The sequence below is a fragment of the Dendrobates tinctorius genome, unplaced genomic scaffold (assembly GCF_039654945.1).
Source record: "Dendrobates tinctorius isolate UK_male_01 unplaced genomic scaffold, ASM3965494v1 ptg000205l, whole genome shotgun sequence".
NCBI lineage: Eukaryota > Metazoa > Chordata > Amphibia > Anura > Dendrobatidae > Dendrobates > Dendrobates tinctorius.
In genome coordinates this window covers 13,818,235-13,833,330 of record NW_027361872.1, presented here as the reverse complement: position 1 = coordinate 13,833,330, position 15,096 = coordinate 13,818,235, and the positions used below count along the sequence as shown (strand labels likewise).

At 43.4% G+C, this 15,096-nt stretch overlaps 1 protein-coding gene across 1 annotated transcript in view; it reads right to left on the bottom strand.

Moving 5' to 3' along the window:
* Nucleotides 1-10,214: 10,214 nt before the first annotated feature.
* LOC141057938 (UTP--glucose-1-phosphate uridylyltransferase-like) overlaps nt 10,215-15,096 on the bottom strand; it is a 38,097-nt gene continuing 33,215 nt past the window's right edge. The window contains exons 2-3 of the mRNA XM_073554057.1: nt 14,201-14,328; nt 10,215-10,394 (exon numbers count right to left, since the gene is read on the bottom strand). Of these exons, the coding sequence (XP_073410158.1) occupies nt 10,230-10,394; nt 14,201-14,328 (293 nt within the window). The 3' untranslated portion in view covers nt 10,215-10,229. The remainder of the gene's footprint in view (nt 10,395-14,200; nt 14,329-15,096) is intronic.

The window sequence follows — 15,096 nt, the reverse complement described above, 5'->3', positions numbered from 1 at the left end:
GGGCTCGAATCCTAACATCTGTAAGGAGTTTGTATGTTCTTCCCGTGTTTCCGTGGGTTTCCTCCCACATTCCAAAGACATACTGATAGGGAATTTAGATTGTGAGCCCCATTGGGGACAGTGATGATAATGTGTGCAAACTGTAAAGCGCTGCGGAATATGTTAGCGCTATATAAAAATAAAGATTATTATCATCATCAATGTCTGAATTACTATCAGAGGCAGGATTACAATAAAAAGACAACTATATATGGATAGCACAGAACCCACCATTCTCCCCCTCTCTGCGCTGTGACCTCTGCACAGATCACAGCACATCAGTAACTCCAATAGTAACACAGACCTAGAAGATTCCCTTTTACTCCTATGGATTGATGAATAACCCGCAGCACTCAAGGACATAATAATTTTAGACAAACTTTGATCTCTACAAGTGCAGCAGGAAGTACAGACACTCTTACCGCCAAAATATATGTACGTTTTTGTTTTTTTTTTACTACAAGTTGAAATCTACTTTTATTAACTTAAAGCGATATGCATATCAAATTATAGGCAGTTAAAGAGGTTTTCTCAACATCAATCTTAAGGACGCACTGCTCCCCTACCTTAGAGCTTGCTTGATAAAAGGAGGCGCAGAAAGATTAAAAGTTTGGGTCAGCAGCATGGTTTAACTGCCCGTCTGAACTGTGCTCTCCCCAAAGCTTGTAGCAGAGGTAACTTGGACGCTGTAGGAGCACCGGGGTCTGAAGCCGACCAGATCCAACAACAGCAATCCAGCCGGCTTCAGAGCAGCACATGCAAGCTGAACAGGATAGAGCTTGTAAGAGCTGAACTCCCTTCACATTTTTCTAGCTCGCCAAAGACACTCAGCACCCGAGGAGCATGCTTAGATAACGCCTTAACCGAGAACATTCGCTCGTCACTAATCCTAAACAGAACACTACATTGTCTCATTTATACATCTACAGGGAGAAGTGTGTACGTGGATCACTTACAGGGAAGTAGACTTTCTGAACTACATAAAGGAGAGAGGTCGAGAGCAGAGAACTTCCCTATTTTGCTTTGTGGCCACATAGAATAAAACCGCAGACATGCAGGTGTCACTTATACCAACTGATTAACTGTAGAGAAGCGGAACCGGCAAGAGCAGAACGTCGTCAGGGCGCCATGATTAATCATAAACCACCAAATTACATGTTGTACCTAGATTATTCAGTCGCACAATACGAAATATATTCTAGAGTAGTGTGAAAAGATTTGACAGAACCAGTGGCCACGTCAGTAGTCCACGGCCCCAAGATCATAGCCCTGCAGAGCTAATTACCTGTAGCATCCCCGGCACTATTAACTAGTAGGCCCCCTTGATGTCGTGCACACAATTTCATGACGTAGCAGGGTGTATTAGTCAGAAGGGGTGTCGGGAAATTTAATATCACTACTGGTGAACTATAATTATGTAGACCTAGAAGATTTACAGGACACTGGGTTGAGTTTTGAGACTATCACAAATCACTCAAAAACGCCACGGGAAGAGCGCAGCTCCGGAGCACACGCACAGATCAGAGTACGGATGAGAGGGAAAACATATGCCATCTATTGCATCCATACCCCAGACTAAGTTTTCCATCACATCCATTCTCTGATCTGTGTGTGTAGTCAGCCCTGGGCTGAGTGCTCCGGTCTCAGGAGCTGCGCTCTTCTCGTACAGATTTTGAGCAATCAGCGGAGGCGAAGGGGGATTACTCAGGACCAGACTACACCAATATACTGCAATTAAAACAAAAAATGTTAACATTTAATGACTTTTTAAATGGGTTTTCCGGTGATGGCAAGCCATCATCTATCCAAAACAGCGGGTAACTTTTTGATTGGTGGTGGTCCGACGCTTGGGGTCCGCACTAGTCAGCGGAATGGGAAACATTTATCCACAGTACAGCGAGCGGCAGCGCACGTTTTCACATCACATACCGTTCCTTATGGACCTGCCAAGTGGCAGCTTCACCGCTCAGAACTGGGGTAAGATGATAGAAATACAGAGCGTGATCAAAGCGGCCATTGATATACTGCGGCGGAGACACAGATTGGAAGCAATGATGGAACACAAGAGTTGGACCCCAAAAACGATAGAAGTGAGCCATGTTGCATATATGTAGGCACTGGATAACCTCTTGAAGAGATGACACACTAAGTATGGTGATAGCAGAACATCTGTCCCCTGGTGTTCTGATGACAGCACTTCTGCTCCTGTGCTCGGGTTAGGAGAGTGACGTCATGAAATCCTAAACCTGCATTCATAACACTGACTAATGGCATTCAGGATGTGGAATACGAATTACTTTTGATAACCATCTACACTATATGAGCCCCCGGGCACGGACAGGGCTGGCACTCAGTTAATAGTAGACAGGCACAGGAGTACAGCGCTCCTTCCGAGTCGCACCCCAAGAAAACATCTGATAATTACTAACATCATCACAGGGTTAATTGAGCGCAAACAACTCAAGGATGGAAAAACTGACTTGTCTTTTCTGTTAGAAATTATTTTCATATTTCAGGAAGTTTCAGAAAATTGTGTCTTAACTCTTACCAAACGCGTTGGCACAGCTTTATTATACTGACTATATGGCCCATTTGGCGATGCTGTAAATGATTGATCAATAAGCAGCCCACCTCCGGGACATGAACTTATTTAGAGAGTGTGGTCCCATCTGTCATTTATGGAACATCTTGCGGATATGACAAATATCCAAAAAGGAAATGTCCAATTTCATAGAAAAGCACCAATGTCCTCCTTAGTAAAGCACAAACCTCGTGTTTAGTACAGACTTCGCTATCGATTGGACAGCACTCAAGTCCTAAACATGGCCACTAATGAAGGGGCACGTGACCCCCAACAACCACCTGCAATGAAACAAATTAAGCTTCTGCTTATTTCTTAGGCAGTGTATTTTATTAGGGGTGGTCTCCAGTCACATGCCCCTCCTTTAGTAGCCAAGTCTAAACAGCTATGTATTCTGTCCTGAACAAGAGGGTGGGGTTTTACAAGAGAGGACATTGCCACCAATCTCTATTATATACTAGTAAAATGATCTTTACGTGACCTTTAAAATTGACCTTAAAGCTCTAGCAAAGTCAGCATTAACTAAAGATCTTGACAGTTTGGCCTACTTTTTTTTATATGTATGGGAGTTAGCAGCCTTCACCCACCCAGGCTGCAAAAATAGGGATAGGTGATAAACTTGTTGATCGGTGGGGGATCAATCAGTGGGACCCACACCGATCTTCAGAATGGGACATGTTGACCATCGCTACATTAATTTCCTATGGGGCTTTCGAGCGCTACGCTCGCCTTTTTTCTGAGAATGAATGGAGCAGCGGTTGTGCGAACGATATGCTGCACCCATTTTGTACCGAGGATAATAATTCTTAATTCTGACGATCGGTGTAGTTGAACGCCGATCAATCAATGGATAAATGATACAAGGGTTGTCCGGTGAATTCTAGCCACTGCCAGACACGCCAGGCCACGGCTTATCTGTGCAGGACTCGGGAAAAAGGACAGCCGACAGCTCACAGGGGTGCACACTGCAATTCTCATGACATGTATTAACAAGGTGGGACATTGCTAAAGGTTATTTTTGAACGGCTCTTCCCTGTGTATGTCGTAATGACATAATTGCCTCTAATAGGACACGGTGCATTACTTTCTGTAAATGTCACCGATTGGGATAGGAAGCACTGGCGTCTGGTAGTGTGAATGACCGGGGTGTGCCTCCGTGTAACAGCATGAAGTCAACGGCAAGGCAGACGTGTAATGGAAATATGTAGCAACAGGGCGTCACTCCATACACCGGCAAGTTATTGCACAATAAAAAAAAAAAAGTCGTCATAAATGACAACAGCAAAGCGGCGATACAAAGAGTAAGAGCTGTAGAGAAAGTGCAGAATGCGGAGAATTTACTGTCGCTCAAGGTTAAGGTCTACTACGACGTAATAAGTGCTCAGCAGTAGTGATGAGCGAATGTGCTGGGATAAGGTGTTATCTGAGCATGCTCTGGTGCTAACCGAGTGACTTTGGCATGCTCAAAAAATATGTTCAAGTCCTCGCGGCTGCACATTTCGTGGCTGTTCGACAGCCACAACTCATACAGGGGATTGCCAAAGAGCCGCAAAATATGCAAACATTATTCGAGCATGCTCAGATAACACCTTATCCAAGCACATTCACTCATCACTACTCAGCAGACATCTCCGTGCCTATATGCAGTTTCTATCTTCTTCTCCACTTCCGTCACTTTTCAGTCCCCCATTAGGGGTTTCCATATTAATTCCCAAAAATTGGTAGCAAGATCCTTCCCCGGTGCCATCCTTGACTTCAAAGACTCTAAAATATGAAACTTTGAACTCAGTTTAACCTTCTTGCTGGCGGTGTCCGTTTTTTATTTTTCGGTCAGACACAAAAGAATGGTGGGCACCACTATTGGGTCTAGCTAAAAAGCCTGATGCCATCGTAACAAGGGTCAAATGGATCCATCTAAGCTCAATGAATGAACGTATGAGTATACGCTTTTTCAGGTATTAAAATGGAAACCTCTAAAAGATTGTGGAATTTGCAGCGAAACAATGTGAACGCAGCCTTACACATGTATCTCGGATAGAAAACTTAACCCAAACCGTAAAGTCTATGAATGAGCGGCACACGCTGCAATCTAAGCAAACACTGTGTCTGCACACTTTTGCTCTAGGAGCAAACTTTAAAAAAAGGAACCAGAAAGTAATTTCTACATTGCAAGAAACATTTATATGTCGGTGTAGCACTTTAAAAGAGAAGTTGATCCCTTTATGACCTCAAAGTATGCAGGAAATCAAGTTTTATAGTTCTGAATAGATGCGCTACAGCGTTATATAAACGGTTTGGGAACAGACGTTACAGAAAGGTTCTCTTTTTTGTTTGCAGACTGTTGGTTTATTTAAATAGTAAATGTTGGCATTTCATAAATCAGTAACAGATGTGAAACTATGAAAGTTTGTAATATATCTTATCAGAGAAATCTACTTCTTTCCCCAGTATAATCCATCACAATTCATGGGAAATTTTGTCTTGGCTGAATACAGAATTTACCCATTATTGGGATAGGAGGTAACAGTTGGAGCTTATAAGATTCCATGGAGTGGGAGGAGTCAGACATTCTGCTACACGTTCCATATAACATTTCAAGCACCAACTGTCTTTTCAGTAATGTAAACAAAAATCTGTATTCACTGAATACAGATTTTACCCGATAGTTGAGAATTCTGAAAATGAATGATCACTCCAGGAAGCGTTAAAAAAAACCAAAAAAAACACAAACACATTTATTTATCGGATAAGATATTTTACAAAGTTTCTTATTTTCAAGAGTACTACTGATTTATGGAGAAAATTTTCTATAAAGACACCGGTTACTCTTTAAATGCACTTTTAAGCGGATTATTGGAAGAGAGCTGCTGACGCTTTAGGTCCCATTACATATTTAATTATTGTTCACCAAATAAAGGGATCAGGCAGCCATTAATATGTATGAAGGCCTCACCAGTGACCCCCAACAGAAGATCCAGGGGGAGAGGAGAATCAGCAGCTTACTCCACATTTTCATGGAAAGCTCTTGCACGCTCGGCTACTTTCAATTCTCCACATGTATCTTGCATCATTGTCTTTACCAAGTGCACCTTTCCTCTGGTATAAGCCCTCCTTAGCTGTGGGGCTCCATAGCAGCTGCTACAAGTACGGACCTGATGAACCTTGCCCATGGGCAAAACTATCCTCACCCGGTTAACACTATAGCGCACGTTTTAACGATAAGTAATTAAAGAGCTGGTTGCAATCAAAATGCAGTTCCCTTCCCAAGAATGCAGTCTCTAAGAATCTGCTCGGGGGCCTGATAAAAGGTCACTGAGTGCCGTAAATGGCCCTTGGGCCTGAGGTTCCCCACCCCTGATATAGAGAGAGTGAGCGTTCTTGAGTTGCTGTGTATTTAGTCTCTACTAACCAACCCAAACTGACCTACTACAACTGCAGTTTGTACTAAGCAGTAAGAGAGAGCAGCAGGGAGGAGGAACACTGAGGAATTGTCAATCAGGCTAAGTGGACAGAAATTGACTTTAAAGGGAGACAGTCATGTAAAAAACGCTATTAGCCTGTAGATATGGGTTTAATCTGCAGGTTCTGGCACCATGCAGCCACTGTATTGAGAGCGCTGCGGCAGGGAGGAAATTAGCTTTATTCCCCCGGCAGGCTCTGACTTTTCAGTCATAGGGGTGGCGCCGGCGTGGCTTCAGTCACCGCTCTGTGTAAAGAAAACGGAGGCTGTAACTGCATCCTCGACACTGACTGACAGCCCACCCCAATGATGGGCTGGCCGTCAGTGCGAGGGAGTGGTTACAACCGCCGCTCTCCACGTGCAAGTTGATGGTGAAGCCACGCAGGTGTGTATCACCCGGTGTCCATCACCCGGTGTCCACAATATACTAGCAGGACACCTCCATCATGTAGAGTTTCTCAATGTCCACAAGCGTGCATTTTCCTGGGCAAGCACATGAGCTGTACATGACCACACGGATCACAACATTGTAGTCTGAACTATAGTACACAAGAATTATGTATGGGAGCATTTAGACACATTAGGTTTTAATACTGAATTTTTTTTTTTAAATAAGTTCACAAAAATTGTCAATGAATCTTTACAGTCTAGGAGTGCCTTGCACGGCTGCCGCCTCCCCGTCGTCTATACGCTTTGTGGATGAGTAATGTTATGGCACAATAAGGGTCTGAAAAAACAAACAATACATAATATAACGTCCGGCTGAAGGCACAGTGTTTAGTATAGAGCACAGCGTATTATGTACAGAATAAATTATGGCATCCAAAGAATGACTAACAGAACGAAAGAATAATCTGCATACAACAAAAACACCACCAAGTGGGTTAAAGCATACTTACCCTTTCACACAAAACCTATACACAAATTGATTTATGGGGCGAATACAAATCTAAAATGTCCAGAAGCTTTCTCAATTTACAAGCTTGCTTTCTGAAAGCCCGACTATCATACCTGCATGCAGGAAAAATACAAAAAACTGCTGGCCCGCACTTAGTGCTCGGCGACAAATAACCGCCCCCCAGTTTACTGCTCAGCGACACGGAACCACCCCCCAGCTTACTTCTCGGCGACACAGAACCGCCCCCCAGCTTACTGCTCAGCGACACAGAACCGCCCCCCAGCTTACTGCTCAGCGACATAGAACCGCCCCCCAGCTTACTGCTCAGCGACATAGAACCGCCCCCCAGCTTACTGCTCAGCGACATAGAACCGCCCCCCAGCTTACTGCTCAGCGACATAGAACCGCCCCCCAGCTTACTGCTCAGCGACATAGAACCGCCCCCCAGCTTACTGCTCAGCGACATAGAACCGCCCCCCAGCTTACTGCTCAGCGACATAGAACCGCCCCCCAGCTTACTGCTCAGCGACATAGAACCGCCCCCCAGCTTACTGCTCAGCGACATAGAACCGCCCCCCAGCTTACTGCTCAGCGACATAGAACCGCCCCCCAGCTTACTGCTCAGCGACATAGAACCGCCCCCCAGCTTACTGCTCAGCGACAAAGAACCACTCTCTGCGACATAGAACCGCCCCCCAGCTTACTGCTCAGCGACATAGAACCGCCCCCCAGCTTACTGCTCAGGTAATAATCTTGTAATTACAGCGTCACACTCATGACCCGCCTGCAACAAGCGACCGACGATCGTGGTGCTCTAGGCTTTTCAGACTGGGATCGCATGTCCAGATTTGTATTTTCTAAAATGTAATTTTTTTTTTTCCTAAACCCTGAAAAAAAAAAAAAAAAAAAAAAAAAAAAAAAAAAAAACTTCTCACAAAATAATGCAAGTAAAAACAAGAGATAAACCAGCCGTAGTGACAGATTCATCACAACCTAACTCTCCCAGATGTTGTATCTTAGGCTAGTTTCACATTTGCATCTTTGTGCACAGCGCATCGTGCGCAAGTAAAAACGCATGCGTTTGCGTTTTTTATGCGCATGCGTTCTCTAGGTGTCACATTTCACAGGAGGAAAATCCGTGAAAAATCCTTGAAACAGAATCCACCAATGGGACATCAAGCAATGTTTCTTTGTGCAGGGGGTGGTTTAAACCAGTGTCTAGACATGTTTACTCAAAGAACGCATGCGCACGAAAACGCAGACGAACGCATGTCCATGCACACGCCTGCATTCCCATAGACTGTAATGCGTTATTTTGTCGCACTATATGTGCAAGCTTTTTTTTACGCCTTTTGGCGGACCCAAAAATGCAACATGTGTCCGGCGCGTCTAGGCGCACACCTCGAAAAAACGCATGCGCATGAAAAAGCATACGAACGCATGCAAACGCAAGACCATGCGTACGCCATGGTAAACATAGGTACGCATGATGCATGTCTTTTATACAAGTGGGCGTTGTCCGCAAGAACACCAAACAATAAAGGAGAGGGTCACACCCACTTGGCTAAAAGCCCTAGATTTACTTATTGGGAAGAGGGGCCCATATCTATGGAATTAGAGAGGCACAACCGGATTCTGGAGAGCAGCTGCATTAAAACACTAAAGACAACCACAGGTCCCTTGATTCAACCAATCAAGACCGATCTGCTGGCACTGTATGGGGGGGTAGTCTTTTTTTTTTTTGCGGTATAGAATTGGACTTTCCCATACAGTGGCATCCAGTAGAGTCAGTCCAACAGGTGACAAATGCCACCATAATCCTTCCAGGAAGACCTATGGACACCTTTGACATGGAAAAACTGATTTATCGTATGTCACTGGTTAATAAAATTGTGCCAAGGTTCAGTCTTAAATCTTCGTTTTCAGACCCCCGATATGCAGATTACAACCTGATCCAAGTTTTAGGATTTTTCTCTCGTTGCATCATCTCTGCCAGTAACATAACATGCATGATTGATGCCGGCCCGTCATCTATGCGCTGTAGTCACAGTAACGTGGTAGAAAGTTGTTAATAAAGACTAATTCAAAACTTGCTTAACTCTGCATAAAGGAAGCAAATTAACAAAAGATGGAGGGGAAAAAAAAAGGGTCGAAAGAATACGAAGTCTTTAAATGTAAATTTTATTTTCGAGCTTTATGCATTTAAAGAAAAATGTAGTGTGAAAAGAGACATTAACAATTTGTCACTAGACTAAAAATAACGTACAGGCGCCAATAATTACTAAGGTGAAGAAAAAACAAGACAAATACATTGCGTATATTAAAAAAACAAAACAAACAAACACCTAAAACCTTAGCTAACCCCAGATAAGCCCAGCCTATGGTTCGCAAGGACTAGACTAGACATAAAGCTTACTTGTACCCTGTGAAAAGAGCCTCAGTGTTTCCTATCACATTGCTATTCCCTGGGTTTACGCCAGCGCTGGCCTTTATCCACGTAGACAAATCCAAGTATAAGAAGCGTGGATTCATGGCCCGCTGCAAAGTAAGAAATCTCTGCTCCACTCCCCACGACAAAGTGAAGGACGCCCGTAGCTCGTCGTGCCGCCAATTACATTGATCATTTAGGTTCTGATTTATTAGAAATTTTGCCTCTTTTTTTGTCTAGTATTTGGTGCTTTTCGCCTCTTTTTTATTTGCTCTTTATTCTTTTAAAGTCTCCTTTATATGGGTGAACCTTTGACCTTTTTGGTTTGGGTTAGTCATTGTGAGCGAGTTGTGCGGTTTCCAGATGTTTGGAGTTCATTTATCAATTGTGATTTGCCATAATTTTATAGACGTCTGAAGTTTCTGAGCAAATTTTGCAACATGTGACTTTTTGGGTCAACCCAAAAATAAGATAAAACAGCATATTTTTTTTTATTTTGCGCAAAATTTGTCAGCCACGTGCGAAACACATCAACGAATACCAAAAGGCAAAAAAAGTGACTTTGGAGGTGGCGTCTTGTCCAGAGATGACCATCTGTAGTTAAAGCAATAAATAATTACAGTCTTCATGATGGCGCACCGTACAACCAGCTCCTCATCTACACTTACATGCTCTAAACCTCAGTAGGACTTGTTATTACAAACTTTTTTTGTGAAACTATCCTCTCATTCTCAAGGAAGCTGCAGACAAAAAAAAAACACAAAGAAGCCAAAACGGACAAAGGAATACCTGTACAACTGTGTAAATTTACAATGTGCAGAACCTACAGTATATCCATAGGCCGCAGGGTTGTGATGAGTAACATGATATAGTAACTCACAGAATCCTCTGGGGGTTTCTGGATCTTTCCCCAATCAACAGAAGGTCCTTTCTCTTGCAAGAAGCGATGAAACAACTTCTGGAAGCCTTCCAAGTCTTTCTTGGTATGCTGCAGGGGAGAAAACATATGCATATTACTTCAGAGATGTGTAAGAAGGCTGAAACAGAGAGCGAATAAAAAAAGTGGTCAATTACCTTACCCTAGTAAGAGTACAAAAAAAAATAAAAAAATGTTCTCTTCGTTTGTGCAGTTTAAAGAAGCCCTCCTCCTCCTCTCATCAATGTTTTTATCCTCTTACCATATTGCAGTCATCATACTACATAAAATTGTGTTCTTACAATTGCTCATTTTGCCTTTCTACCAAGCTAATTCTTCTCTTTTCTATGTAAAAACAGGAAGTCTCTTCACCCTGCATTTATCTTTCCCCCTTTAAACTCCAGACTCAGCTGCTCCCTCCTCCCCCTGCTAGGGACTTTTGTAGAGATTCATGCAGAGAAAATTGATCTCCTGTTTCTACATAGAGCTTAGAAAGATTCAGCTAGTCAATTTTTAATCACATAATGTCATAGACCTAATGGAAAAGAGAAGAATTAGCTGGGTAGAAAGGCGAAATGAGCAATTGTACGTACACAGCGCCATGTAATAGGATTGCAGTATATTAAAAGGAGGATAGAAAAAAACTTTATGGGAATGCTTCTTTAGGACTAACATTTTAATGCTTATTAAAGAGGTATTGCGACATTTTACTAAGATTAAAGCTTAAAAACCCCAGCTTTGAATTTGTGGCCAATTACCGTAATTGCTTGCAGACCACCCAACAACTTAAAAACATTGCGCTGGTCTGCATATGACTCTGAACATGACATCTCTGCATTGCTGTATGTACAGCGCTGAGTGAGTGCTGCGCAGACAGCAAAAGGAGCAGCAACATCACTTTGCTCTCTCAATCATGTGATCGCCAGCTGTCGGGAGGAAGTAGGAACTGTTTACTCTTAGCGGACCCAGATTAGCTCTGCAGAGCAGCGAGGAGGCTGAATTTGCCCTACAACCGGGGTTAATATGTCAGCCTAAGTTACAGGGGAATCCAGCATCAGTAAAAAATGAAATTAAATGTTCTTTGGAACAGAGTATTTTTAACAATACATAATTTGCAAAGTTGTTTGTTGTTGCAAGAACTTTTAATTTTACCTGTTTAAAAGGGGGTGTTCAAGTCTTCTAATAAAAGTCTGCAGTCACTAGGGGACTGCAGACTAATGAATCCTGACAGTTTTGGTGCTTAAGCGGTCAGGATTCACCCATATTGGTCATGTGACCGTATGTATGCGATTTGCCAACTAGATATCAGCTTCTCTCAATTCACTTGTACTAAGGGAAACCAGGCACGGTTACTTGGAAATTGATTGTCACATGACAACCCGCGCTCTCTAGCAAGTGCACCACACTGTCAGGACTCAGAAGTCTGAAGTCACACAGAATGACTGACAGCCATGTAAATGAAGACTAAAGAGAAGATGCCCAGCTAGAAATTATCAATCATCATCTAGAACAGGTAGAAGCACAGACGAAGCACTGTGGACGAGTGGCTATGCAATGTAACAGCACAGGAGGCGAGTGGCTATGCAATGTAACAGCACAGGAGGCGAGTGGCTATGCAATGTAACAGCACAGGAGGCGAGTGGCTATGCAATGTAACAGCACAGGAGGCGAGTGGCTATGCAATGTAACAGCACAGGAGGCGAGTGGCTATGCAATGTTACAGCACAGGAGGCGAGTGGCTATGCAATGTTACAGCACAGGAGGCGAGTGGCTATGCAATGTTACAGCACAGGAGGCGAGTGGCTATGCAATGTTACAGCACAGGAGGCGAGTGGCTATGCAATGTTACAGCACAGGAGGCGAGTGGCTATGCAATGTTACAGCACAGGAGGCGAGTGGCTATGCAATGTAACAGCACAGGAGGCGAGTGGCTATGCAATGTAACAGCACAGGAGGCGAGTGGCTATGCAATGTAACAGCACAGGAGGTGAGTGGCTATGCAATGTAACAGCACAGGAGACGAGTGGCTATGCAGTTTAACAGCACAGGAGGAGAGTGGCTATGCAATGTAACAGCACAGGAGGTGAGTGACTATGCAATGTAACAGCACAGGAGGCGAGTGGCTATGCAGTTTAACAGCACAGGAGGAGAGTGGCTATGCAATGTAACAGCACAGGAGGCAGTCGTCAAACATTAACCAGGAAGCTGATAAACGTGCTCTCACTACAACAGAGTACAATTTTGTTTGATCTGCAAGTTAAACATGGCCGCAATCCAATAAAAATGATAAGAGGACTTAAAACTCTGGACCCATCATTACTACACAGGGCACAAAGCAAGCCATTCAGGGTACGATGGACAACAAGGACACAAGATATAGAAAGCATTACCTTATAAAATATCTGATCAGCAGAAATATAATGTATTTAATTTAGGTCACATAACCCAATATTTTGAGATGCTAGTCTATTAATCTTTAGCAAGGCAGAGGTGTCCCTTGTCTATGAAAGTTATGGCGGTAAATGTCCACTACGACTACAGACTATAGGTCTAGTGTATGGCTCAAAAAAAAAGACTGATGAGGTTAGACTACAGTTCTAAAGTGCGGTTCAGTAAAGTTTCAGAAAAAACAACATTTTTTTGAAAAGCCGGCTGGAGATTGTGCATATCCCTCACCTGTCTGTCGTTTTGACATATGCCAGCCCCCAGCTGTCACTTTTACTGGCTGGTTATCAAAAGTACAAAGGAACCCACGCCATTTTTTTTTCTATTATTTTTTATTATTTAGAGCGCAGGCACCAGCTGATGAATACTCCCATCAGCTGCTCTCACTGTATTTAGTGGCAGCAGGCGTACGCTGATAGGAGCAGTAGTCCCATCAGCCCAAGCAAGTGACAAGAGGTAAACTTTATACCTCCGATCACAGCTGTGGGCTCACGCTGTCATTGGACAGCATGGAAACCATGGCTGTCTGACCGGCGGTGATGATTTTACAGCCGATCAGAAGCAGTGTTTGTCGTGCTGTCATGAACATGACAGCACGGCAAACGCTGCATGGTCGTATATATATTAGTTTTTTAACCCAACATTGTAGCACTTCCTTCTACCTTGGGGTAAATAGGCACCTGGGGTTGATATGTTCTATTATTTAGGGCGTCACCCATTGAGATGGGGTTCTTTCATTATTAGGACATTAAGTTACGGTATATAAATAAAAAACATATCAGTCTCACGAAAATGTGGATTCACCCTCTTGAGTGAGGATTGTCTGCTTGCGAACCTGTGACACTTTGAATAGTAAATCTATGGTGGATATCTGAAGGTTAACCTCAGATTCCTGCCAGCGAGTCCAGTGCGCAAATAGGTCAAATTTTAGCATAAGGATCCGTCTTATCGGTCATCTGAACAGAGCTGTTTTGGCTGCAAGTAAAAAAAGATTTCAGCAAGCCAAATTCAGAGGACTGGGATAGTCTCAAATTTCTGCAACAAACCTGCAGTGTGTGAATTTAACCCTAATGAGACAACACATTTAATATCCCAGGTATCACCACAAATAAAGTTACTGCACAGGATAGCGAGAAGACGCCTGGTGTGAACGGAGCAGAGGTGCTCATGCTCAACATCCACTCTATTCATGGTCCATCGGCCTACCGAGAATAGCCAAGCGGTGTACCCTGCCTTCTCAGACAAGGCCATAAACAATTCATAGAGCGGCGGTGAGCGTGAGGACCTCCTGTTCTTCTCAGATTGGGATAACTTTCAATGATGGGTATATCCATTTATTACACAAGACACTAATGCTGTACAGTCCCATTATGGGTGATATACCGGCTCTATAACCAGCAAGTGCCACCAGAAAGCCAAAGGGAATAGTGTACCTCTAATTCAGACTCCGGGGCTGTAGACAGGATTTTCTCCAAGTCCACCTTCATGGCCTCTTCCAGCTCCTGCCGGATGGCTTCCTGGAACTGGGACATCCCTCCACCAGACATTGCTTTGCTTAAATCTGAAACACAGGGGGTGAGAAAAAAAATAAAAATCAGTGGAAATAAAAATATTTATAGATAATTCCAATACAATCCCAATGATAACTGGTCTTTGTAAGATTGACAATATCCAAATATGACAGCTGCCTTGTGGAGTAAAGACCCAAGGTCGACGGCTAACTTCTTATGGTGCATTTAGCCTGGCCGACCCGCAGCCGGTCCGAGAACGCTCATTTCATGATAGTCGGCCAGTGTAAACAGGCTGTCAATATCCCACAGCACGTCATCCTGTGTAAACGTTCTGTGCGGCCGAGAATAATGATATTCTACGTGGACAGAAGACCTTTTGTGAATTGTGGATTCTGTGCCATCATCTGTATATAGAGAGGTTACCAATCATTGACATTCTGTCTTGTCTATGATCATGAGAAGTCTTTATTTATTTTTTTTTTAATACTGATTGTGATATGAAATTAAAACAAACCTTGCAAAATAAAATTAAAAAAAAAAAAAAAAATATCAGACAGGATCACAAGACTGGCAGGGAAGTGTCAGCCCGGTCACACATGACCTGATCTGAACAACAGGAAATTCAGTACATCCTATTCAGCCACCCGTACTGGTCGCTGCCTTCAATAGTGCTCTCAACAGCAATTTAGACAGCCGAGAATCCCACCGGTAGTCATCCTGCCCAAAACTGCACCTGCATTAGACTGTGTGAACTGTGGGGGATTATATAATGGTAGTTTTTTCACTTTTTTTTTTCTCTCCTCCTTCAGGCCAGTTCT